Source organism: Neoarius graeffei, chromosome 20 (genome assembly GCF_027579695.1).
Source record: "Neoarius graeffei isolate fNeoGra1 chromosome 20, fNeoGra1.pri, whole genome shotgun sequence".
Taxonomy (NCBI): Eukaryota; Metazoa; Chordata; class Actinopteri; order Siluriformes; family Ariidae; genus Neoarius; species Neoarius graeffei.
Genome location: NC_083588.1, coordinates 39,856,040 through 39,881,215, shown reverse-complemented (window position 1 = coordinate 39,881,215; position 25,176 = coordinate 39,856,040). Strand labels below are relative to the sequence as shown.

The 25,176-nt window shown below is 40.5% G+C and overlaps 1 protein-coding gene across 5 annotated transcripts in view; it reads left to right on the top strand.

Annotated features, from left to right (window-relative positions):
- sdk2a (sidekick cell adhesion molecule 2a) overlaps nt 1-25,176 on the top strand; it is a 351,347-nt gene that overhangs the window by 204,230 nt on the left and 121,941 nt on the right. For 4 of the 5 annotated variants that reach the window (XM_060901705.1, XM_060901704.1, XM_060901703.1 and 1 more), the window contains exons 4-7: nt 16,590-16,737; nt 23,099-23,232; nt 24,163-24,274; nt 24,392-24,582. In XM_060901705.1, the coding sequence (XP_060757688.1) occupies nt 16,590-16,737; nt 23,099-23,232; nt 24,163-24,274; nt 24,392-24,582 (585 nt within the window). The remainder of the gene's footprint in view (nt 1-16,589; nt 16,738-23,098; nt 23,233-24,162; nt 24,275-24,391; nt 24,583-25,176) is intronic. The other variant, XM_060901706.1, reaches the window with a different exon arrangement.

The window sequence follows — 25,176 nt, the reverse complement described above, 5'->3', positions numbered from 1 at the left end:
CACACACTCGTCCTGGCCCACATCCATTACCTCAACTTTGTCCTTCTTTCTCTTCATCCTGTGACCCATCTAGAGATAGCACATCTGGTTTAAGGCATATTCTGTCCTTATAGGGCTCAAGAACAAACACTCAGAGATACAGTTGCCTAGCTAGGTGAAATCCAGGTGAGGGAAGTGTGACTGGAAGACCACCTGGATCATTTCTTTGGGTACAAAAAGGTGATAACACAGTGTTCCATCAGGCTTGATCGAGTATGTGCAGCTGGTAAAACCAATACATAGGAAACCATATAAATATAAATATATATAAATAGGAAACCAATACAACAAAAGATATTAGGCCTATTTCAGTAAATTACATATAGTCTGTCATGTGCAGCTACTGTCAACCCATGCTTGTCAATTTTAAAATAAAAAGGCATGAAAAAGAATGGCTTATCTGTGTCTCTACACGTCAATTACATGTCAGTTCTTTGTCAAAGTCTTGGAACTGAATGTGACTGTAACTTCTCATCCTGGTTTATGGTTGCTTACTTTTTTATGTGCCTTCAATGCTATGCATTGTCCACACAGTGCATATAAACATAATTATACAATGTTAGGTTTCTCTAAGACTTCGAAATGTATACTCATACCAGGGCTTTGAACCGGAATTTTTTTCCTATTGGTTCGTTCCGAACAGAAACGGAATTTTAACGTTTCCGGTTTTGGGTTCCACCATTAAATAGATGTTCCCGAACCGGTTAGAACAAAAAAATTTCGTTCCCGGAACGGTTAATTACGTTCCCTGTCAGCTGTTTAACAAATGGCTATAAAATTACGTCTCTGTCTCATCCAGTTTAAGCCAAATGTAGGCTAATTCTATTACAGCCTTCATTAAATAAGACAAGAAATAATTCAAAACAATTATTATTTCAAATGTTGGTGATTTGGATTCTCAGTATGTCTTCCCATCTACACAAACAGAAAAAGTGGCAAAAATGAAAGAGAATTCGTTTAGTGTGTTACCAAAGGCTAGTCAGGCCCTATAGAGGGCTACCGCATGACGTCACCGCGCCGCGAGGTTTTGTTAGGCGCCATATTGGAAGACCAAGTACACATCTATGCAAGTACATACATACATAAAACAAACTACACCTGAAATGTAGCCAGGGCCGGTTCTGCCCTAATCTGGACCCGGGTGCAACATCGCGCACCCCCCCCCCCAAAAAAAAAAAAAACCCAGTCTAAATCAGGACAACCATCACATAACTATAACTATAAACATTTTATATCAACTATTTTAACTAAATGGGCTATAATAAATAAGCCTGCAGGCAGCCACGGCGGGCTGCCTCAGAAAAGTAACCATTCAATGACACAACTGAAAGCCTGCAGCCACGGCGGGCTGCCTCAGAAAAGTAACCATTTGTCCTACCTTAAAACTCGTTTTGCATTTTCTGCCTCCTTTTTTGTATTTTCGACCCTCTGTTTATTTTCTTTCCTTTTCTGAAAACCCGATTTGTGTCCAGACATTTTGTTCTGCTACCAACGAACTAACTCGTCAGGTCTCGTCTCTCGAGCCCGCGATGATTCCCGTGGGAGGGGCAACAACTGATACATTTTTACAAACAGCCAATAGGGAGGTTGCATCGTTCAGGCTCTTCTTTGCTCAGACACTCAGTAATGCAATTACTCACTAGTAGTCCACCTTCCCGCTCTCTCCATTCAATCAGCAAACGTCACACAGGAAGTGAACCCCAGCGGGTCATAGAAACTTGCGCAGGAGAAGAATGACTATTTGTAGGCTACAGAAACTTTGAGGAACGAAATAAAAACTGGTATTAACCGGTTACCATTATTTTTAATAAGCGTTTCTGTTCCGGAACATAAAAAATAATAAAGTTTCTGGTTTCGTTTCTGTTCCATGTGAAATAGAAAAAGTTCCTGGTTTTCGTTTTCGTTCCTTGAACCGGTTCAAAGCCCTGACTCATACTGATGAAATTTATGGTGATTCCCATCATGTTTTTGATGCCCCTCGCAATAACAACTTCCACAACACATGACAGAAAGATCATTGTAACTGCCCACAAGATATAAATACGTGACTCACCTACATTTTAAAGCTTGCTCCCACTGGCATCGACAGCATATTCACCACACGCAGCACTTTCCATGATGAACTTCAAATCGGTCTTTCTGGATCAAAGTCATCCTCGAATTCATCTTCAGTGTTACTGATATCAGTTATAATATCCTCTTCACAGGGTTGTGCGAAGAAATCCGTAATTAAATCTCTCAACTTGTAAATATCATTGAGATTTAAGTTGAAGAGCTTTGTGATCTCCCCCCTATGGTTCATGCAGGAACTGTGTTATGCATGATCTATAAGAAGGTATCTGATTGGCTATACTGCTCCTTTGCATACATAGTTTGCAACACACGGCCAATCAGAAGCCTTCTTATAGATCATGCAAAGCAACAAGGAGATTAAATCTCATAATACAAATTTTGTTTACACAAGAATGAGTTTTCACTCTTTTTTTTTTTTACAAATTTAATTAACTCATCTCAATAAAAGCATGTTTTAATGGACATGAGGTATGAATTTATGCAAAATTCATTCAAAACATGAAAATGCAATTATACTCTATCATGTCAAAATCTAAAACTTGACTATTTTAGCCCAAACAGTGTAGTTCCCCATTTATCTCAAAATCATGACTTGCGACTTATGACTGGTTTTGTAATGGAGTGTCTCTCTCTCTCTTTCTCTCTCTCTCTCACACACACACACACACACACACACACACACACACACACACACACACACACACACACACACAGAGTTAATGTTCACTTCAAACATCAGAATGGGAAAAATTGTGATCTCCATGACTTTCACTGTGGCGTGGGTGTTGGTGCCAGATGGACTGGTTTGAGTATTTCAGAAACTGCTGATCTCCTGGGGTTTTCACACACAACAGTTTCTAGAGTTTACACAGAATGGTGTGAAAACAAAAAAAAACATTGAGTGAGTGACAGTTCTGTGGGTGGAAATGCCTTTTTGATGAGAGAGGTCAGAGGAAAATGGCCAGATTGGTTCGAGCTGCCAGGAAGGGTTTCACAACTCTTTACATCCATGGTGAGCAGAAAAGCATCTCACCATGCAACAGCAAAAGACCACATTGGGTTTCATTCCTGCCAACCAAGAACAGGAATCTTATAATCAAGAACAGGTTCCTATTAAAGTGGCTGGTGGGTGTATTGGGGCACATATTTGGATTTTAGAGAGATATATTCATCAAGGTTACGTCTCTTCTCAGGAAGTCCATGCTTATTTGAGCAGGACAATGCCAGGCCTCGTTCTGTACAGGCTACAACAGTGTGGCTTTGTAGATACAGAGCATGTGTGCTTGACTGGCCTGCTGCGAGTCCAGATCTGTCTCCTACTGAGAATGTGTGGCACATCATGAAGAGGAAAATCAGACAACAGTGATCACAGACTGTTGAGCAGCTGAAGTTTTGTATCAAGCAAGAATAGACAAAAAATCCAATTGTAAAAGTTCAACAATTCGTAATTATTTATATCCTCAGTTCCTATATGATTGAAAAGTGTTATTAAAAGGAAAGGTGATGTAATCAATAATAATGGTAATAATTCCTCACTTTTTTTGAGTGTGTTACAGGCATCAAATTCTAACTTGGCTTATATTTACAAAATACAATTAAGTCAGTCAGTAAAACTATTGAAAATCTTTTCTTTGTACTTTTGTCAATGACATAAAGATTCATGTGAATTAAAACATCACAGATTTTTGTTTTTATTGCATTTTGGAAAATATCCCAACTTTTATGGAAATGGGGTTCGTACATGACATTACATTACGTTACCTTCCCATTATATTATATTACATTACAGGCATTTAGCAGATGCGACATACAACAAGTGCAAAAGTAAGGTACAAGAAGTGTTGAACTTCTTGATAAGATAGTTCTAGTGCCAAAAGAACACGTGACAGAATAACACCTCGTGTAATATTCTGTTGCAGTAACAACAATCAGCAAACAGCCAAGGAAAACTAGGCAACCATACAAATGAGCTGACAAAGGACAACTAAATCGAGAAAAATAAACCCCCTATGACTAACACTAAGTCCTCATGACCAGGCTAGACAGTACACAGCCTGGGTTGGTCAAGACAGCTACATGATTACACGGTAGGCAGGGAAACAGAGGAGAGGTGCAGCCTGAAGAGGTGAGTCTTCGGTCTGCACTTGAAGGTGGGCAGTTCTGACCTCGATGGGAAGGTCATTCCACCAACATACTTGTCCTGGGGAGCCAGGACAGACAGCACAGACAGATGGCGAGCCAGGAGAGACAGCACGGACAGATGGGGAGCCAAGACAGACAGACATTTAAAAAATAAAGCCATAAACTTAATGAGGTAAAACATCAAATAATGTGCTGTTGTTTTGAGTGCAATACAGGTCAAAGGGTATTGACTTTTTTTTTTTAGTCCCAACCTTTTCTGATTTGGGGTTGTATCGATAGATATATGCACTGGAAGTATAATTAAATAACAACCAGTATCCATATACATTTTTTCCCCACACTGTAAGCAGGTTACTGCATAAAAATGAATACATGTGTATTTTAGTAACTTCCTGTTGATGTGGGTATTTTAATGACTTCCTCTTGGCGTGGGTATTTTTAAATCAGTTCAGTTCAAATGTACAGTATGTGTTTAATGCTTTTAGCAATAGGCATTCTAACAACGCCGCTTTGCACAAATCCAGATATAGATTTAGACCCTTAATGACAATAGGGGTCTAATAACAAAACCCTTGGTCCATACTTCATTTGCTGATCACAGCAAGTACAATGATATGCCCCAGCAATTTTTAATTAAAAATAAAACATTATAACAACAATTTATCAATTTTAAAAGTTGCAATATTGCTAAGAATAGGCTTCCCTGAGCATGGCCATTTGCACTGAAACCAGATATCCACTTGTGACGTAGCTTACCTGACTAGTGCACTGTTTACCTTAGTAACACAGAGCCATCTAGTCAGAACTTTTTTTTGTAACCATATAAATTTTACTTGCAAAAAATATGTGAATCAACAGTCTTCACTTTTATGAAGCGAATAAACTCAATAAACTTCAGTTTCACTCGGCTAGATAACACTTGCGCAGTACTGACACACACTAGTAAACAATATCCATTGTCATAGCACAAACGTGATTCTTGCCATCTAAAAAGAGCACTTTTCTCAGTGAATAACAACAATCAAAAGCATTTCACATAAAAATACAAGGAAAAATGTTTTTTGAAAAAACCCCCACTGTGAATAGCCAATAATGAATTCTTTATAGGCGGCAAACTCGCTGGCTACCAGCAATTATTGAAAGGGCTGCTATGTCTGGAATTTAGATATTTTATGTATATAAGCTTGGTCAAATGCATTTGACAGATTGTATAGCGGTTATGGAAGAGTCTGAATTATTGCTCACCTTACTGCCTTTCTTTTCTTCCCGTTTCTGTAATCTTTTCCCATGTGAAGCATTCCGCCATGAAGTGGTCCTCGTAAACCATCTTTTGCTTGCCGAAACAAAATGTGTCCACAGTGTGACCAGTGCCAATGAAATGCAGCCATTTCACCACTTGTAATATCCACTTCTAAAAGTAATATCCTTTGTAGGCTTGAGGGATGGCAAAAAAAAAACAATTTCCCTTTGCAATGATCGGGCTTATTTTTACACCCAAACACGACACTTAGGCATCTTCAGGGTTGTTTACAACTATTTAGAAGCGATCTATCCACTAGATCTCAGCCTCGGCAAGTCATATGGTGAGTAAGTTACGTCACAATCTCGGATTCTCTCGCATAATTTGTACTCAGAGTGCGATATTTGTTCTTAAAGAAAGTAAGATGGCACCTCCCAAGGAAGTTTTATTTTAAAAGAAAAATAATCTGTATACAGTATATGGGTACAACTATGAACAAATGAATACTCAAACATGTCTTGTGTGGATATTATCTCTCAGGATAAAGGAGTTTATTTTTTTGGTTTTGTTTGGCTTTAAGAGGAACCAGAGTCGAAAGAGTCTTCTGCGTGATACTGGTGAGTGGGATTATAAATCATTGCAGGACACAAGTGTGGAAGAGTAAAGTCAAACAGTACTGAGCATGTTAAAAGGATGTTCAGTATGAGAGTGTTTTGAAAACAAGTCCTGTAATGCCTCCTTGGTGTGGGTATTTGAGTTACTCACTCACTGATGTGGGTATTTTAGTTACTCGCTCATTGATGTGGGTATTTTAGGTTCTTCTGGGTGTATTTATTTTTTGGAATGACTATTTTCGTTATTTCCACCTATTTTAGCATAAGTATTTTTGTTACTTCTCACTTGTTTATCATTTAGCAGATTATTTCTGTTACTTCCACCTCATTCATTGTTTATCGTTTGCATTTTGTTACTTCTACCTTGTTTTTGATACTTTTGACTCTCTATGAAGGTAATAAATGATAAACATGCCTTTTTCAACAGCTACAGTGCCATAATAATATTATCTTTTAATTTATTATTTAAAAAAAAATGATATCCTAGTTTGCTCAGTTTTTTTATTTAGGCTGTATTTATTGCAAAAAGTTTTCAATTGTTAGTAATAGTGTTGAGAGCGATAGTTCTAACCAAACTACAAACATGGCTTCTCAGAACTACAACGCCCAAGAAGCACAGTGCCTCCTGTCACCGGTTTATTGAAGTCAGCTGTCTCTTATTGCACGTCTAACCAGCCATGCTACTTAAACCCCTCTCTCACACACTCTCACTGTAAAGTATTGTTCTGAGTTTGCCCAGTCATACCAAGCCTTATCTGGTCTGCCTGCTTCTCTGTTTCTTTGACTCTCGCTATTTCCCACCACGTCTCTAGTCTGCTCTACATTGCTCTGTTTACTGATCGACTGACCCTTGCCTGCCTTTGACTACTCTTCTCGCTTTGTGATTTGGCTACGTCTTCAGTTTGCTTCCCCGCTCTCCCCTGCACATATAGTGGGGCAAAAAAGTATTTAGTCAGCCACCAATTGTGCAAGTTCTCCCACTTAAAAAGATGAGAGAGGCCTGTAATTTTCATCATAGGTACACTTCAACTATGAGAGACAGAATGGGGGGAAAGAATCCAGGAAATCACATTGTAGGATTTTTAATGAATTAATTGGTAAATTCCTCGGTAAAATAAGTATTTGGTCACCTACAAACAAGCAAGATTTCTGGCTCTCACAGACCTGTAACTTCTTCTTTAAGAGGCTCCTCTGTCCTCCACTCGTTACCTGTATTAATGGCACCTGTTTGAACTCGTTATCAGTATAAAAGACACCTGTCCACAACCTCAAAGAGTCACACTCCAAACACCACTATGGCCAAGACCAAAGAGCTGTCAAAGGACACCAGAAACAAAATTGTAGACCTGCACCAGGCTGGGAAGACTGAATCTGCAATAGGTAAGCAGCTTGGTGTGAAGAAATCAACTGTGGGAGCAATTATTAGAAAATGGAAGACATACAAGACCACTGATAATCTCCCTCGATCTGGGGCTCCACGCAAGATCTCACCCCGTGGGGTCAAAATGATCACAAGAACGGTGAGTAAAAATCCCAGAACCACACGGGGGGACCTAGTGAATGACCTGCAGAGAGCTGGGACCAAAGTAACAAAGGCTACCATCAGTAACACACTACGCCTCCAGGGACTCAAATCCTGCAGTGCCAGACGTGTCCCCCTGCTTAAGCCAGTACATGTCCAGGCCTGTCTGAAGTTTGCTAGAGAGCATTTGGATGATCCAGAAGAGGATTGGGAGAATGTCATATGGTCAGATGAAACCAAAATAGAACTTTTTGGTAAAAACTCAACTTGTCGTGTTTGGAGGAGAAAGAATGCCGAGTTGCATCCAAAGAACACCATACCTACTGTGAAGCATGGGGGTGGAAACATCATGCTTTGGGGCTGTTTTTTCTGCAAAGGGACCAGGACGACTGATCCGTGTAAAGGAAAGAATGAATTGGGTCATGTATCATGAGATTTTGAGTGAAAACCTCCTTCCATCAGCAAGGGCATTGAAGATGAAACGTGGCTGGGTCTTTCAGCATGACAGTGATCCCAAACACACCGCCCGGGCAACGAAGGAGTGGCTTCATAAGAAGCATTTCAAGGTCCTGGAGTGGGCTAGCCAGTCTCCAGATCTCAACCCCATAGAAAATCTTTGGAGGGAGTTGAAAGTCCGTGTTGCCCAGTGACAACCCCAAAACATCACTGCTCTAGAGGAGATCTGCATGGAGGAATGGGCCAAAATACCAGCAACAGTGTGTGAAAACCTTGTGAAGACTTACAGAAAACGTTTGACCTCTGTCATTGCCAACAAAGGGTATATAACAAAGTATTGAGATGAACTTTTGTTATTGACCAAATACTTACTTTCCACCATAATTTGCAAATAAATTCTTTAAAAATCAGACAATGTGATTTTCTGGATTTTTTTTTCTCATTTTGTCTCTCATAGTTGAAGTATACCTATGATGAAAATTACAGGCCTCTCTCATCTTTTTAAGTGGGAGAACTTGCACAATTGGTGACTGACTAAATACTTTTTTGCCCCACTGTACATCCGTAAGTGCCTGCAGCCTGACATAAATTTTTTATCAGTTTCTTCACTTTCAGGCCTTATAACAGAAAAATTGTGAAGTGCAATATTAGCATGCATTGGATGTATTTTCAGGGTTTTAAAGTTGTATTTTTCTGGCCCTGAAATTGGCTCCACCTATCTGGAAAAGAACTGTACAGCTGTTAAGAGTAGTGCATGCGAAAAGGCAATCCACAAGGCATAAAACTGAACCCATTAGCTGCCTGTATTCATTTAACAATTTGAATGTGGTTGGTAGAGTTTATGACAGAGAAGCCAGGTAATGCATCTCACGTCTACATCAACATAGCAAGTTACAACAAAATAGATAACTAAGAGAATAGACTTGTTTACCAGCTATTACTATCAACATAGACATATATAATTTGCTCTTTTTACATCATAAATATAGTGGTGCTTGAATGTTTGTGAACCCTTTAGAATTTTCTATATTTCTGCATAAATATGACCTAACACATCATCAGATTTTCACACAAGTCCTAAAAGTAGATAAAGAGAGCCCAGTTAAACAAATGAGACAAAAAGATGAGACTTGGTCTTTTATTTATTGAGGAAAACGATCCAATGTTGCATATCTGTGAGTGGCAAAAGTATGTGAACCTCTAATATTAGCAGCTAATTTGAAGGTGAAATTAGAGTCAGGTGTTTTCAATCAATGGAATAACAATCAGGTGTGAGTGGGCGCCCTGTTTTATTTAAAGAACAGGGATCTATCAAAGTCTGACCTTCACAACACGTTTGTGGAAGTGCATCATGGCACGAACAAAGGAGATTTCTGAGGAGCTCAGAAAAAGCGTTGTTGATGCTCATCAGGCTGGAAAAGGTTACAAAACCATCTCTAAAGAGTTTGGACTCTACCTATCCACAGTCAGACAGATTGTGTACAAATGGAGGAAATTCAAACCATTCTTACCCTCCCCAGGAGTGGTCGACCAACAAAGATCAGTCCAAGAGCAAGGTGTATAATAGTCAGCAAGGTCACAAAGGACCCCAGGGTAACTTCTAAGCAACTGAAGGCCTCTCTCACATTGGCTAATGTTCATGAGTCCACCATCAGGAGAACACTGAACAACAATGGTGTGCATGGCAGGGCTGCAAGGAGAGAGCCACTGCTCTCCAAAAAGAACATTGCTGTTTGTCTGCAGTTTGCTAAAGATCACGTGGACAAGCCAGAAGGCTATTGGAAAAATGTTTTGTGGACGGATGAGACCAAAATAGAACTTTTTGGTTTAAATGAGAAGCATTATGTTTGGAGAAAGGAAAACACTGCATTCCAGCATAAGAACCTTATCCCATCTGTGAAACATGGTGATGGTAGTATTATGGTTTGGGCCCGTTTTGCTGCATCTGGGCCAGGACGGCTTGCCATCATTGATGGAACAATGAATTCTGAATTATACCAGCGAATTCTAAAGGAAAATGTCAGGACATCTGTCCATGAACTGAATCTCAAGAGAAGGTGAGTCATGCAGCAAGACAACGACCCTAAGCACACAAGTCATTCTACCAAAGAATGGTTAAAGAAGAATAAAGTTCATGTTTTGGAATGGCCAAGTCAAAGTCTTGACCTTAATCCAATCGAAATGTTGTGGAAGGACCTGAAGTGAGCAGTTCATGTGAGGAAACCCACCAACATCCCAGAGTTGAAGCTGTTTTGTACGGAGGAATGGGCTAAAATTCCTCCAAGCCGGTGTGCAGGACTGATCAACAGTTACCGGAAACGTTTAGTTGCAGTTATTGCTGCACAAGGGGGTCACACCAGATACTGAAAGCAAAGGATCACATACTTTTGCCACTCACAGTTACATAATATTGAATCATTTTCCTCAATGAATAAATGACCAAGTATAATATTTGTTTAACTTGGTTCTCTTTATTTACTTTTAGGACTTGTTTGAAAATCTGATGATGTTTTAGGTCAGGGGTTTTCAAAGTGTGGGAGAGTCAGCCCCCCCTCGGAGAGCAAATAAACAACAGCGCCCCCCCCTTACAATTTTTGTTGTTGCTATACTTAATGTTCCATTCGTATTTTTAAAAAAATGGTTGTTGTACACATTATTTTTTTCTTTTTCACATTTTAAACATCTGTGCTTTTTAAAACATCTTGTTTTACACATTTTAAACATCCCATAGCATCGTTAGCTAGCATCTCTTGGCAGACAACACACTGTGGCAGTGGAGCATCTTCAGATCCAGTCCATGAAAATCCAAACTTTAAATAATCGTGGTCATACTTCCTTCTTTTTCCAGTCCCCCAGGATTCCACGGGCCTTTTTTGTGATTGTTGTGGGCTAAAATGTCTGATGTTGCGGGGGGTTTTCCAAAAAATTGCGATGAAAGTTGCGGTGTTTTTTAGGTTTTTGTTGCGATTACATTGCGGGAGGAAGTGAAAGTTGTGAGAAATTGTTGCGATTTTCTCTTTTTGTGATTAAAATTGAGTGAAATGTTAAATATTAAGTTATTACTAAAAAACTATTGATTAAAAAAACAAAGAGAAATGGTCCTATAAACAACTTCACCAATATAAAAGATTACCAGGACTACAAAAATGCAGAAAAATAGGCTTTACTTATCCAAATGCTCCTGTTGGTTCAAAAGTTAAAGTGCATAGAACCTCACAGCACAACATGAAGTTACCTTAAAATATAATATAAATGCCTCAGCGGGGCGGCACGGTGGTGTAGTGGTTAGCGCTGTCGCCTCACAGCAAGAAGGTCCTGGGTTCGAGCCCCGGGGCCGGCGAGGGCCTTTCTGTGTGGAGTTTGCATGTTCTCCCCGTGTCCGCGTGGGTTTCCTCCGGGTGCTCCGGTTTCCCCCACAGTCCAAAGACATGCAGGTTAGGTTAACTGGTGACTCTAAATTGACCGTAGGTGTGAATGTGAGTGTGAATGGTTGTCTGTGTCTATGTGTCAGCCCTGTGATGACCTGGCGACTTGTCCAGGGTGTACCCCGCCTTTCGCCCGTAGTCAACTGGGATAGGCTCCAGCTTGCCTGCGACCCTGTAGAACAGGATAAAGCGGCTAGAGATAATGAGAATGAGATAAATGCCTCAGCTTTCATGTAAGAAAAAAAAAACTATTAATACTAGTACTGTGTGCAGGCAGTCTCTCCTGAAGACTAAATTAAACAATAATTATAAACTAATAAAATAAATGGCTCAGGCTTCATAGAAGAAAAAAACAATTTGAACAGAATCTCACAGTATGATGCTGAAGCTGCCTAAACAATGGAAAATAAAATACCATTTTGGCAAAAATGTTGGCATCCATTAACTTCTTGTATTAAGTAAAAAAAAAAATAAAGTGCACACAGTCCTTCACTGTAAACATAACACACTTTCAGTGTTGCCAGATACTGCTGACGTTTTCCAGTCCAAAATATGTTCAAAACCCGCCAAAATGCACTTGAAATCATCCAATCTGGCAACACGACGCGCATGCTGCTTCTCTTGAACACACGGAAGTAAGGCGGAAGGTAGTTTGTCGACGTCACCTCAAGACGACGCCAACGATTGGTCAAATTTGCGGGAAAGTTGCGGTGATTGGATATAATTGCAACACCGCCCTGAATTCGCGGGGATTGGTTGAATTTGCGCTGAAGTTGCAAATCGCAACATCCTGGAGGCTCTGTTTCTTTGCTTGGCCCAGACTTTGTCTCCTCACTCACTGTAGCTTTAGGTACTAAAAACCATAGACAGCTAAAAACCGATCCATTTTGTCTCTCACGTTGCGCCCCCCCTGAAGAACTCTGGCGCCCCCCGGGGGGGCGCGCCCCACACTTTGAAAAGCCCTGTTTTAGGTCATATTTATGCAGAAATATAGAAAATTCTAAAGGGTTCACAAACTTTCAAGCACCACTGTAGCTAGCATGTTGCTGTTGAGTTATCACTCATACAGGAAAACTTTGTTAGCTAGCTAGGAAAGGAGTTTTAATGATGATTAGGCTCAGGGAAAAAAAATAATTAAGCTTTTGAAAAAAAAAAACCCTAGCATTTCCCGAACATAACACGACTAAGTAAAATCAACTAAAATTTACTAAGAAGTCTATTTCTTTACAGTGCTGTTCAACAATTCATAGGTAACTGTGTATTAACTAAGCAGAATGAATGAGTAGTTTAATTTATTAATGCTTATTTTATTCCCATTAACTGCTAAGAACTACTAGTTAATTACTCAGTATGTTAGTAATATGTAGTATTGTTCCAAATCATTCAGAACTAAAGAACACAGTAACACCTCAATCATTAGTAATGTGTTTCACTTTACATGGATATACATTTAAACAATAGTTAAAATACAACTGCAAAATGCAAATAAAATTTGATTCAATCAACTTGGAGCTGTAATAATGGTACAGATCAAGACTGACAAATACATTTGAAAAGTTACTTTAATGACTTAAACCATTAACTAATAATAATAATAATAATAATAATAATAATAATAATAATAATAATAATAATAATTGAACAAACATTAACATGAGCACACTGATTTTTCAGACACAATCAGGCCAAATAGTTTGTTTATTTTCACTCCGTCAATGGAAATCATTCCTGAAGACGCTACAGCTGGGTATAGTGTTGTATGCAGTGTTGTAGTCGAGTCACTAAACCTCGAGTCTGAGTCCAGTCTTGAGTCCCCAGTGTTCAAGTCCGAGTCAAGTCCAAGTCATTAAAAAAAATTGAAGTCGAGTCCAAGTTGAGTCCACTATTGATCCAAGTCGAGTCCAACACTCTAACTGCACCATTTGACAGTGGCTGTTTTAGCCCCATTAACATTAGTTTGTTCCTGAACATGACGTATGAACAGGTGAATGTGCATTGTCTTTGTCAGGTAGGTGAAGTATTCTGTCAGAGCTGGTTGGGAGATGGATCTAAGTGCAGAAGGTGTGTTAATTAATACAAGTGAAGACAGGTAAACAATCCAGAATGGTAGGCAAAATTGTAAAATAGTGAAACAGGCAGTAGGTCGCGCAAGGCACAAACAGGCTATCGTAGACTCGGCAGAATCAAAGACAAGAAACAGGAAATCAGGAAACCAAACAAGGAAATAAGGCTCAGTAATGTGTCAGCAACGCAACTCAATACTTCGCAAAGTGTGTTTTCACAGTTTTTATATCGGCGCGCTGTTTGCGCCTTAATCCTGTGCAGGTGCGAGTTGTTTACAGCACACACGCGAGAGTCTGCTTAGCACACATGCTGTCCAGAGTGCACCTGAAAGTCTGTCTGATGCACGCGCCAAGGTGCACAGGTGTGACACTTTTGCACAAAATTAGTACAAAAATGAATGTAGATATAAATTTATTATGGCATGTTACAAAAAATAAAGAAAAAATTCAAGTCTTCGTCTCCAATTTCCAAGTCCTAATGCAGTTAATGCACGAGTCCGAGTCGAGTCACGAGTCCTTAAAATTAGGGCACAAGTCAGACTCAAGTCCTGGACTCGAGTACTACAAGCCTGGTTGTGTGTTGTTTACAGGAGAAATGTACAACTCAGTAATTATTGTGTAAGATGCTAAGTAATTAATCCTTAGTAAATAATGAACACCTACGAACATACTGAGTCATTCACTAGTAGTTCTTACTAGGTAACAGGAATAATATGTTCCTGCACACTTCCTGCATAGTTTCTTAGAGAGCTGTTGACTAGTATTCTAAAAGTACTACCTGTCTAGACTGTCACTTTAAATAAGCAATCGCCTTTAAGCTTAAAAAAAGAGAGAAAATGGACAGAAAATGGAGATTGAAGATCACTTCTTGTTTCTTTGCTGTCAACTGCAATATGAAGTACCAAAAACAAAAGAGAATTATAAATAATTCTTAGTAAATAAAAATATAAAAAGAAAGACTCATATGATAAGAGTGAGAAAATGGAAAGTATTCAAAACAACATCTGAGTCAAGTGTTTGCCAATATACTGTATTACAGCATGAATGGTTCTAGTTGTCATGCCTTTAAAGGTTTTGACTGCAAAGTTGAATTCTGGGCAAAAATGTTCGATTTCTGTTGCTGTTGGAGTTTCAAGACCTTTCGCACTGATTCGAAGTTGATTGGCATTGAAATTGAGGAGTTGCGCTGCTGCACACATCGTGTATCCAATGTGTAAATGTTTTGCTCAAATAAAGTGTCCCGTGTTTTATGATTCTGGAGATTGCCGAAGCAAGTGAATAACAATATCACATGACCACCATGGGGCGTGTTTGACCTACTTTTAACCAAAACAAATCGGCATGGGCAAACATTGCGAACTCGGCTCTCCCATCCGCAGAAAAGCAAAGCAAAGCCTGCCTAATGGGTGCAAATACAAGATAGAGCAAGGTTAGATGACGTCATTTTTCTGGACAGATAACTAAATCATTCTAGCTAATAGCGAATATGGCGTTATACACGTAATGTTTTGATCTTGCAGAGAAAGAAACGATAACACAAAAGCAGTAACGGTGAAAAGATGTATTCGTATTTTGTTTCACGAATGTCAAGCACAAATTACAACCCTGCAATTCAAAACTCTCCGAGGTCGATGCAGAGTCATGTTTTCTGCACATCACCATCTTGGTGTTACCCAGTTCCATAGTTATGCTAATTAGTTCAAGCGCCTCACGTTCAGCTATGTCCATGGGGCCATACTGTTTACCTCAAGAGGGAGGAAAACGGTCCCAAAACAGAAGAAAGCGACTCTCAGCATATCAAAATAATTACATCTCGAACGCCTGATGTTCTTGCGGGACATAGGAAAATGCCATGCACAATAAAAAAAAGTTAAAATTTCAGATGACTTTGCAGTCAGCGTCTATAATTATCAGGTTCATGATAATAAAATGGCACATTATTGTTTGCACAGTTACACAGAAGTATAGCATCAGAAAGCATGAAGCACAGGCAGTGGTAAAAAAAATCCTGTAATTGTGCAGGACACAAAATATTTATTTTATTTTTTATACCATGTTACGGGGGGCGGCACGGTGGTGTAGTGGTTAGCGCTGTCGCCTCACAGCAAGAAGGTCCTGGGTTCGAGCCCCGTGGCCGGCGAGGGCCTTTCTGTGTGGAGTTTGCATGTTCTCCCCGTGTCCGCGTAGGTTTCCTCCGGGTGCTCCGGTTTCCCCCACAGTCCAAAGACATGCAGGTTAGGTTAACTGGTGACTCTAAATTGACCGTGAGTGTGAATGGTTGTCTGTGTCTATGTGTCAGCCCTGTGATGACCTGGTGACTTGTCCAGGGTGTACCCCGCCTTTCGCCCGTAGTCAGCTGGGATAGGCTGCAGCTTGCCTGCAACCCTGTAGAAGGATAAAGCGGCTAGAGCTAATGAGATGAGATGAGATGAGATGAGATCATGTTACAGGTTAATTGTTTTGTGACAGTTGTAACTTTAAATGGTAACCCATAGTCTTTTATGGCAAAGCATTATCTTCAAGGTGACACCTTGGTCCGACCAAACTGTCACACTGCTCCTCATGCAAGCTGATATTGCACAAGAAAAATGGACTTGAGGTTCAAGGTCTGAGTCATGTAACAGAATCTCCACTGTACATGCATAACTCATGTGCAAATGGTAAAATTGTGTTTAAATCTGAAGTTATGCCTGAGGGTTGAATACTGACTTACTCATGAACTCCTCACTATGTGAGTCTAACTCAACTCTGATTACATCCTTATGTGCACAATTGATTGTTTCTATTTATAAATTAGCTGACAATTAAGTGTGCACAATCTCTAGTTTCAGTAGAAGGATGGTGGCTATTGGGGGAACGAGACATAAATTATTGGTGGTTTTATTGCATTTGATTCTGCAAGATGTGTAATCTAACCATGCAAACCAGTTGTTTCAGTAGTGAGTTTTTTTTTTTTCTGTTTCCCTTCATGTATCTTGCCCCATCAATCACTCTCTATTTTTCCTGCTCTCTCAGATATGGAAGACTTTGTAGAGAGAGAGCGATCTCAGGTGGTGTCAGAGGGTGAAGCTGCGCTCATCTTCCCCCCACAAATTCCCAGCTTTCCCCGGCCTCAGATCACATGGTTCCGCGATGGGCGCAAAATTCCCCCCAGCAGCCGCATGTAAGCATGCATAAGTCTCATTTTAATGCTTTACGGATTACTACCTTATGCCAATAAAGCCTGTCCCATTATTATTTAACCTCCTGTTGCATGCTGGTGCTTCTGTGTCAGACTGTGATGAGCTGATATCACAGACCCTCATTGCAGTATTGATAAAGTCAGCTACAATAAGAACCCCTGTCGTCTGTGGAGCGGGTAAGATTGAAGGCTGGAGAGAGCAGGCAGCAGGGGAGCCAATTAGACAAAGTGGACAAAAGGCCTTTATTGATGACCTTGGCTGATTGTCAGAGCTTTCTCCCACTTGCATGCACCATGTGTGTGGGTGGATGCGTGCGTGCGTGCCTCCCCACATGGTAAGTCAGTTTTCAGCGTTACTTTACCTGGGCTTCTAGCAGGTGGATGGATGAGAGTAGCACCATGAAATATCAAGCTGATATATGCTAAGCTTTCCAACATACACGAAAAACAGTGGCTGGAGGAGACCAGGGTTTATCTTTTTTTTTCCCACTAGCAAGGAATCTCAAGATATTCCTCTTTGCAGAACCAGAAGTCCATGGTGTGAAGCTGGACCTGATCCAACTCCTCCTATAAGCCTAATTCCTAACCCCTAACTCTCCAAAACAAGAGACAACAAACACACTTATCCAACCTGAAACATACTGAGATGTTTCCAACCACTGGACTTTTAGTTCTAGTTAGGAGGAGCAGGATCAGACTTTTGGTTCTGAAGAGAGGGCTCTCAGTCCAGAAGCTTATGCGACAGTGGTGCTTGAAAGTTTGTGACCCCTTTAGAATTTTCTATATTTCTGCATAAATATGACCTAAAACATCATCAGATTTTCACACAAGTCCTAAAAGTAGATAAAGAGAACCCAGTTAAACAAATGAGACAAAAATATTATAGTTGGTCATTTATTTATTTATTGAGGAAAATTATCCAATATTACATATTTGTGTGTGGCAAAAGTATGTGAACCTTTGCTTTCAGTATCTGTTGTGAACCCCTTGTGCAGCAATAACTGCAACTGAACGTTTCCGGTAACTGTTGATCAGTCCTGCACACCGGCTTGGAGGAATTTTAGCCCATTCCTCCGTACAGAACAGCTTCAACTCTGGGATGTTGGTGGGTTTCCTCACATGAACTGCTCGCTTCAGGTCCTTCCACAACATTTCGATTGGATTAAGGTCAGGACTTTGACTTGGACATTCCAAAACATGAACTTTATTCTTCTTTAACCATTCTTTGGTAGAACGACTTGTGTGCTTAGGGTCGTTGTCTTGCTGCATGACCCACCTTCTCTTGAGATTCAGTTCATGGACAGATGTCCTGACATTTTCCTTTAGAATTCGCTGGTATAATTCAGAATTCATTGTTCCTTCAATGATGGCAAGCCGTCCTGGCCCAGATGCAGCAAAACGGGCCCGAACCATGATACTACCACCACCATGTTTCACAGATGGGATAAGGTTCTTATGCTGGAATGCAGTGTTTTCCTTTCTCCAAACATAACGCTTCTCATTTAAACCAAAAAGTTCTATTTTGGTCTCATCCGTCCACAAAACATTTTTCCAATAGCCTTCTGGCTTGTCCACATGATCTTTAGCAAACTGCAGATGAGCAGCAATGTTCTTTTTGGAGAGCAATGGCTCTCTCCTTGCAACCCTGCCATGCACACCATTGCTGTTCAGTGTTATCCTGATGGTGGACTCATGAACATTAGTCAATGTGAGAGAGGCCTTCAGTTGCTTAGAAGTTACCCTGGGGTCTTTTGTGACCTCGCTGACTATTATACGCCTTGCTCTTGGAGCGATCTTTGTTGGTTGGCCACTCCTGGGGAGGGTAACAATGGCCTTGAATTCCCTCCATTTGTACACAATCTGTCTGACTGTGGATTGGTGGAGTCAGTACTCTTTAGAGATGCTTTTGTAACCTTTTCCAGCCTGATGAGCATCAACAATGCTTGTTCTGAGGTCCTCAGAAATCTCCTTTGTTTGTGCCATGATACACTTTCACAAACATGTGTTGTGAAGCTCAGACTTTGATAGATCCCTGTTCTTGAAATAAAACAGGGTGCCCACTCACACCTGATTGTCATCCCATTGGTTGAAAACATCCTGACTCTAATTTCACCTTCAAATTAACTGCTAATCCTTGAGGTTCACATACTTTTGCCACTCACAGATATAATATTGGATCATTTTCCTCAATAAATCAATGACCAAGTCTAATATTTTTGTCTCATTTGTTTAACTGGGTTCTCTTTATCTACTTTTAGGACTTGTGTGAAAATCTGATGTTTTAGGTCATATTTATGCAGAAATATAGAAAATTGTAAAAGGTTCACAAACTTTCAAGCACCACTGTACATAAAATTCACAGGCCTCCCACACTGCCAAGTGCCAGTTCCAGTGTAAAAGATGTCTTACCTGCTATCATGTCAGCATGGTGCTGTCACCAGTCTCTGATGCTGAGAGGCTCCAACAGTGTACAGTTTGTTTACTGCTCATTGGCCATGGCTCTCCAGGGTATTGATATTCCACTGTCATGCTCAACATGATCCCTCACTCTAATTGTGCATGAGTTGTCCTTAGTATGGCTTGAACGGGTTGCCACTGACAGCTCGGTGGCATCTAATCTCACCCCACACAGTGTGTCATCTCTCATTTCAGTGTATTTGTTTGTATCTGTGTGTGTATATACAGTCCTCTTTAAAAGTATTGGAACGGCAAAGCAAATTCTTTTGTTTTTGCTCTACACTGTATCTGGGTTTGAGATTGTAACACGCAACTCAGACAATGAGAAAATTGGAGACAGGCTTGACAACTCAAGGTGTGTTTTATTTTTAGTTTAAAGATCACGTTTCAGTGATATTTTTTTTTCTCTCTGATCTTTAGATAAACACACACACACACACGGCACTGGGGAGCTCAGCGCTCTCTCTCTCTCTCTCTCTCTCCTTCTCTCTCACTCTCCTTTTATTACTGGCTTCTCTCTGAAAAAAACAAAACACAAGAGAGACACATAAATAATTTGCCAATGATCGAACACAGGAGAAAATCATCATGTATTATCTGCCGGTTCGACTTGACTCCTCCCACCCAAAGCTCATGCTCGATTACACCCATGCAGACATAAAGATCAAAGAAAAATATGAGACAATAGATCATATCAGCTTTCATTTTCTTATCTAGATATGTTAAACATCTTAGAACATGGAAACTTTTGTTTGAACCCACCTATTTCTCAAGTGATCAGAAATATTGGGACACGTAACTGACCAGTGTTACTTGTTGCCCAGGTGTGCCCCATTAGATTGATTGATTATTTAAATAATTAATAGCTCTGAATGTCTAATCTTGGTTTGAGCCCTGGCTTTCACCTGTGACAACTATGTTTTTTTGTTAAAAAAAAAAAGGATAAATCAACACAAAGACCAGAGAACTGTCTATTGGAGAAACACAAGCCATTCTGAAGCTGAGCAAAGAGGGAAAATCAATCAGAGGCATTGCACAGGCATTGGGCTTAGCCAATGCAACAATTTGGAATGTCCTGAAAAGGAAAGAAACCACTGGTGTATTAAAAACCAGACATTGTATAGGGGATGGCATGGTGGTGTAGTAGTTAGCACTTTCGCCTCACAGGAAGAAGGTTCTGGGTTCAAGCCCAGTGGCCAATGGAGGCCTTTGTGTGGAGTTTGCATGTTCTCCCCGTGTCTGCATGGGTTTCCTCTGGGTGCTCCGGTTTCCCCCACAGTCCAAAGACATGCAGGTTAAGTTAATTGGGGCTCTAAATTGACCGTAGGTGTGAGTGTGAATGGTTGTTTGTCTCTATGTGTCAGCTCTACGATGATCTGGCGACTTGTTCAGGGCCTCTCGCCCATAGTCAGCTGGGATAGACTCCAGCTTGCCCATGACCCTGCACAGGATAGGTGGTTACGGATAATGGATGGATGGATGGATGGATGGATGGATGGATGAGATAGACATTGTATAGGTATACCAAGGAAAACAACAGCAGTTGATAAAAGAAACATTGTTAGAACTGTGAAGAAAAAACCCAAAACCAGTCAGTGACATCTCAAACAGTCGCATCAGGATGGGGTGATGGTATCACAGTCCTTCATTCAAAGAAGACTTTGAGAGCAGAAATCTAGAAGTTATATGGCAAGATGTAATCCACTCATCAGCAGTAAAAATTGGAAGGCCAGATTGGATGTCACAAAGAAATACAGAGATGAGCCACAAAAGTTCTATAACCAAGATGAACCTTTACCAAAGTGATAGAAAGGTCGAAGTGTGGAGAAAGAAAGGATCTACTCAATAATCATCAGTCAAGCACGATCGAGGTTGTGCCATGGACTGGCCTTGCATGACTGGCTTCTGGAAATGGATCATGAATCTGTACTGGGGTCACTCCATGAATTTCAAAATTTGCTATCTGTTACAATTGCAACATTTTGTGCACAGTGTAATGACATCACTCAATTAATACATATATATTGCAACTACATTATAAAAATTAAAATAGCTGATATGGTCTTAACTGATACACTCTGTACCCAAAAATCTCAACTTCAGTGTGTCTGAATCTTTCTTTTTTGATTGGATCGAAAATAGACTCTCAAGAGCTATCTTGAAATATTCAAGTTAACAGGTCTTGAGATTGGTCCAAAATGTTGATTATTTTCAAACTTTTGTTCATGTTATTTATTGGCATGATTGGAGATGTTACCTTTGGACCTATATGCCATTATGTCAGTGTCAGGGTGGAAATGTTCTTCAAAATTCCTTTTTCTGGAATTTTACCCTCATGTCACAGTTTTCATGGAGTGATCCATTGATGTAACTCATGATGGTAGCAGCAGAATGAATTCAGAAGTCTCCAGAAACATTCACATAGCTGCCAACTACTACGAATAAATCGTATTTATTACGATTTGTCGTTTTGATTACGAAAATACGAATTTACTACAATAAAATACGATTTTGCCAATTTTCATGGGCCATTTTCAAAGTCTATCACCGGTGGGATTCGTATTTGATAAAACACCGCTTCGTTCCAAGCGGCAGATACTACGCCAAATTTCACTGGCTATTGCTTGTTCTCTCAGCCAATCAATGATGCTATTAGATCATCCATGGCACGCTATCGTCTGGCCTTTGTTCACGAAGTTTCTGAACAAAGCATGGCGTTTCAAGCTTTTGTTATGAAGATGTAGCGTAGTACTAATCTCTAAAGAAAGCATGGCTAAGGGGAAGGGCCAGCGCTTCAAGGACTCGTACCGAGAGGAGTTTCCCTTCATTTCTAAGTCAAGTAAGGGCGATCACTACGCGTTTTGTGCTCCATGTCGGTGAGACATTTATGTGGTGCAATAACATCAACTGTTGACTGAGTAAGCTCTAGTCTATTTCTCTAATGTGTACTTTGTCAAAAGTTATATGTGCCAATTGCATTGTTTGAAGTTTTTGCCTGATTCACTGACTATTTTCATACATTGTTGAAAAGAACTTTGCAAATTAATGTAAGATTAATGCAAATTAATGTTTAGTTTGTAGAATAAATTTTGTCAAACTATTTTGTTTTAGTGTGATTTTTCAGGGTAGTTTTGCTAGAAAGCTTTGGCGGTGGGGGGGAGCTTCCCCCCCCCCCCCCCCCCCCCCACCAAGACTCAGTACCCAACCTTGTATTACTATTTACAATTTCGGAATGTTGGCAGCTATGCATTCAGTCTGCCAATGTACAGAGAAATGCATCCAATCTAACTGAGAGGAACTTCATCATGCAGCAAGACAATGACCTAAAATGGACTGCCAACACAACAAAGGACTTCATCAGGGGAAGAAGGTAGATTTTAGACAGGTTAAGGCAATCACCATACCTTAACCCAATTGAGCATGCATTTGACGTTCTGAAGAGGAGACTGAAGGGAGAAACCCACTGATCCAAACAACAACTGAAAGAAGCTTCAGTACAAACCTAGAAAAGCATCACAAAAGAAGAATGCAACCGTTTGGTGATGTCAGTGGGTCGCCAGTTTGATGCAGTTATTGCAAGCAAGGGATATGCAACCAAATATTAAGTGTTATTTATTTTAAATCTCTATGCTCCAATACTTTTGTTCACCTAAAAATCGAATGGTCTCCAGCGGTGCCATTTTCTAAATTGTTTAACGTATCTAGATATAAATATTAGGAAATTAAAGCTGAAATTCTGATCTCACGTCTCATCTTCGTATTTTGATCTCAAACCTAAATCTATAGCAAAAGCAATAGAATTGACCTTGCCATTCCAATACTTTCATAGAGGGCTGTATCTGGTCCAAGTGCCTGAATCTCTTTTCAGTGGTATTTCTCGTTTCAGAGCTCTCACTCTGGACAACACCCTGGTCATCCTGTCTACAGTGGCACCAGATGCAGGTCGCTACTATGCCCAGGCTGTCAATGATAAGAATGGCGAAAATAAGACCAGCCAGCCAGTTATTCTCAACGTGGAGAGTGAGTATGCCAAAGGAACCAAAGTAATGTAAATATAACATTGTTTCTATATTCAAGTGCATCTTTATTCATATTTCGCATTACACTGACATATAGAATACAGAATTCAGTTGGGGTGGTGATTTCCCAGTGATGTGCCCAGTTTTCCAACAGGTGATTCGAACACAACTAAGACATGCAGCTCTTGTGCCCCCTAGTGGCTCTCCACTGATCCTCAAGGGCTTAGACAGGCTGAGTTTTACTCCCACTCAATACTTTGATTCATTGACCAGTCCAATGTGACACGTGGTGTGGCCAAGTGTGGCTGCGAGTCATCTGTTCACTCTCACCCCGCCTCAGTGACAAAGTGATTAAGTAGCCTTGTAAAATCAGCCCCTCTATTTAATAGCCCCACAGCCCACAATGGCAAATTTATGAAAGACATGATGTAGAGAAAAGGGGGGAAAAGGAGACCCACCTGCCCCACAGCTACTTACAGAAAAGAACAGCTAAGTATGTGTGAGGGAAGCACAGAAAGAGAGAGACTGAGAGCAAGGGAGAGAAATTGGTCATTGAGGGCAGGGAATCAATACCTGGGCCAGTGCCTTTGCTGTAGCCACTGAGTGACTGTGGTGCATTTAATCAGTATGTCTGCACCTCTCAATCAGGCTGCATTCAAAGGCACAGTACAGTAACGATGGTGTAACTGCACTATGGACACTAAGAGTTTGCTCTCTCTGTGGAGCACAAATAGAGATTGAGCGTGATGCTAGTTATGTGCACAGTAGTGTACTGCCAATGCTTGTGTATGAAACCAAAAGACGTATTGGCTAGTGGAATGGGAGGTTGCCAGACAGTTGGCAGAAAGGATGGTGCTGAGATTAGTGGCGATTAGCAGAAAGTTCTTCTGTAAAGCGTGGATTTTCTCTTTCTCTTTATTTCCCCCCTAAGATGTGGGCGGGCCTGCGGATCCAATCGCGCCTACCATTATCATCCCACCCAAGAACACCAGCGTGATGGTCGGCACGTTTGAAGTCACGCTGGAGTGTGTGGCCAATGCCAGGTGTTTGTTTGCATATGTGAAAACAGCTCAGCCATTAACACCTAATAATGTAGTTTGTTAACACCTTTCTGGCAAGTCCTGTCAGTCAAATCTGTCTTTTTCTTGTTCTCTGTCCAGACCCCTCATTAAACTCGGTATTGCATGGCGTAAGAATGGTGTTCTGGTCAATCGAGGACTAAGGGACTTTGGTCGACGACTGACCATCAGCGGGCCTCTGGTCAGTGACAGCGGTTACTATGAGTGTGAGGCATCACTGCGCAGCAGCAGCGTCCCAGCCGTCACCGCTGGAGCTTATCTACATGTCATTGGTAGATCCCTCGCATATCTCTTCTTCACAGTCACACGTTTAATTTGCTATCAGTTCTGATCCAAATAATTTACATACACATAGAGGAACCCTTATTCCACTACTTATCTTATTACAGAGTAAATTGGATACATTGACACGCTTTGAGCTGACACATGCCGTTCTGTCAATTTAGGCCAAATACGTTTCTGTTATCCCATCTTAACCTGCAATACAGCAAGCAATAGGTCAGAACAGGAAACCCCAAAGCCCTCCTTACACACAAATTAAGCATTGTACGTGCAACAGTTGTTAAGTAGACTGGCAAGATTTCCAAACTTTAATACATAAATAATTCCCCAAACAAGCTGCATAACCAGTATAACGACGCAGTTGCCCACATAAGCTGTAAATAAATATTTGATGCCGCAGATAAATTAATGCATGAATTTATCTTCAGTAACTTCTTTATCCCAGTTATAGTAGCAGTGGATCTCGAGCCTGTATAAGGAACACTAAGCACAAGGCAAGAATAAACCCTGAATGAGGCACCAGTCAATCACAGGCCACCGTGTACTATATATTCCCACTCAATAACATCTAGGGGCACTTTAGC